General features: G+C 41.9%; 1 protein-coding gene across 1 annotated transcript; it reads right to left on the reverse strand.

Moving 5' to 3' along the window:
• Positions 1 to 394: 394 nt before the first annotated feature.
• Positions 395 to 1,318, reverse strand: LOC134053209 (olfactory receptor 10C1-like). The gene has a single exon (XM_062508088.1). It carries the CDS (start codon positions 1,316 to 1,318, stop codon positions 395 to 397), a length of 924 nt encoding a protein of 307 aa, XP_062364072.1.
• Between the last annotated feature and the right edge of the window lie 274 nt (positions 1,319 to 1,592).

Consider the following 1,592-nt stretch of genomic DNA (forward strand, 5'->3'; position numbering starts at 1 on the left):
ACAGTTTCAGGAAATAAATGCAAACAGGTGAAAACTAATTCTTTTCAGTTCTTTCAGTAAAGTCAGGCTCTTGAATATTACTCTTTGGTTCAAAAATTCAGAAGTATGTAAAGCACAATTTTCAAGCTTTTGAAAAATAGCAAGGAAAAGAAAAGGAAAAAAATAAGTTTATTGAAGAATTTCTTAAGTATGTGGAAGAAATTCCCTTCCAAAATGTTAACATAGCTTCTAACACTCCCTCTTAGAGCTAAAAATCTCCACTCTTCTCCTTCCTTCCTCCCCAATAGCTGAAGTAGATCTGGAAATCGATTTTCCTGAACAAGAATTTAGAGTGAAAAATTCCACCACAAACACCTGGAACAACCCAAATCTTCTATTTCATTTCCACACTAACTTAGGTTTGCTCCATTTTTTCCTTCAGGGCTCCTTTCACCTCCTTATTCCTCAAACTGCAAATGATGGGATTCAATAAAGGAGTCACCAGAGAATAAGAAAGGGAGAGGAATTTATCCACAGATGCACAGTAGCTGTATTTTGGCCGCAGGTACATGGAGCCTGCAGTGCCATAAAAAACAGTCACAACCAGGAGCTGTGAGGAGCAAGTGGAAAACGCCTTCTCCTGGCTCTCAGCTGATGCCATGTGAAGAATTGTGGAAACGATAGGAATACAGGAATAAATGACCAGTGAGAAAGGACTCAGAATAGCAAAGACAGCCACCACAATGACCTGGATTTCACTTGGGAGAGTGTTGCCACAGAGCACGTCCAGGAGAGGCTGAATCTCACAGAAGAAGTGGTCAATGGCACAACCACACAAGGGTGAGCTGAAGGTGATGAGGGTGTGAACTAAGCCCACAGCAGTTCCACAGATGTAAGCTCCAACAACCAGGCTTCTGCAGACCCTGCTGCTCATGATAATTGTGTAATGCAAGGGGCAGCAAACTGCAAAATAACCATCAAGGGACATGGCGGCCAAGAGAAAACACTCAGCAACTCCAAAGAAAAGGAAGGAAAACATCTGCATTGCACATCTTGTCTTGGAAATACTCACTGTTCCCACCATCAGGTTCTCGAGAATACTTGGGATAATGACAGACAAATAGCAGATATCCCAACAGGACAGCTGAGTGAGGAAGAAATACATCGGGGTGTGAAGGCGATTATCACTGTTTGTTATCAAAGCTATCACTGTGTTCGCCATCAAGGTGAGAATATAAAGAGATAATGAAACTAGAAAGAGCAAAGGGTGTAAAGGAGAGGTTCCAGAAAAACCCAGGAGTCTGAATTCACTCAATCCACTGAGGTTCCCAAGGATCATCCTTCTCTGGTGCCTTGCAGAGCTCTCCTCATTTTAGTGTCCAGCAGCCGATGAAGCTGCAAACAGCCGGGCAAATCTGCAGTCAGAATACAACTGCCTGCTTGAACAGACAGAAAGAGGACTGGAATTTAGATACTACTCAGATTTTGAGAAGATCTTCTGAAAAGATTATAAAAGCTTCGAAAGAAAATGAGGCAGTCTTATGCGTTTTGTTTCTGTCTCTTTTTGACTGATTCTTCTTTCAAAGCATTGCCTTCAAAGGCTGTATATTCAC

The sequence above is a fragment of the Cinclus cinclus genome, chromosome 24 (assembly GCF_963662255.1).
Source record: "Cinclus cinclus chromosome 24, bCinCin1.1, whole genome shotgun sequence".
NCBI lineage: Eukaryota > Metazoa > Chordata > Aves > Passeriformes > Cinclidae > Cinclus > Cinclus cinclus.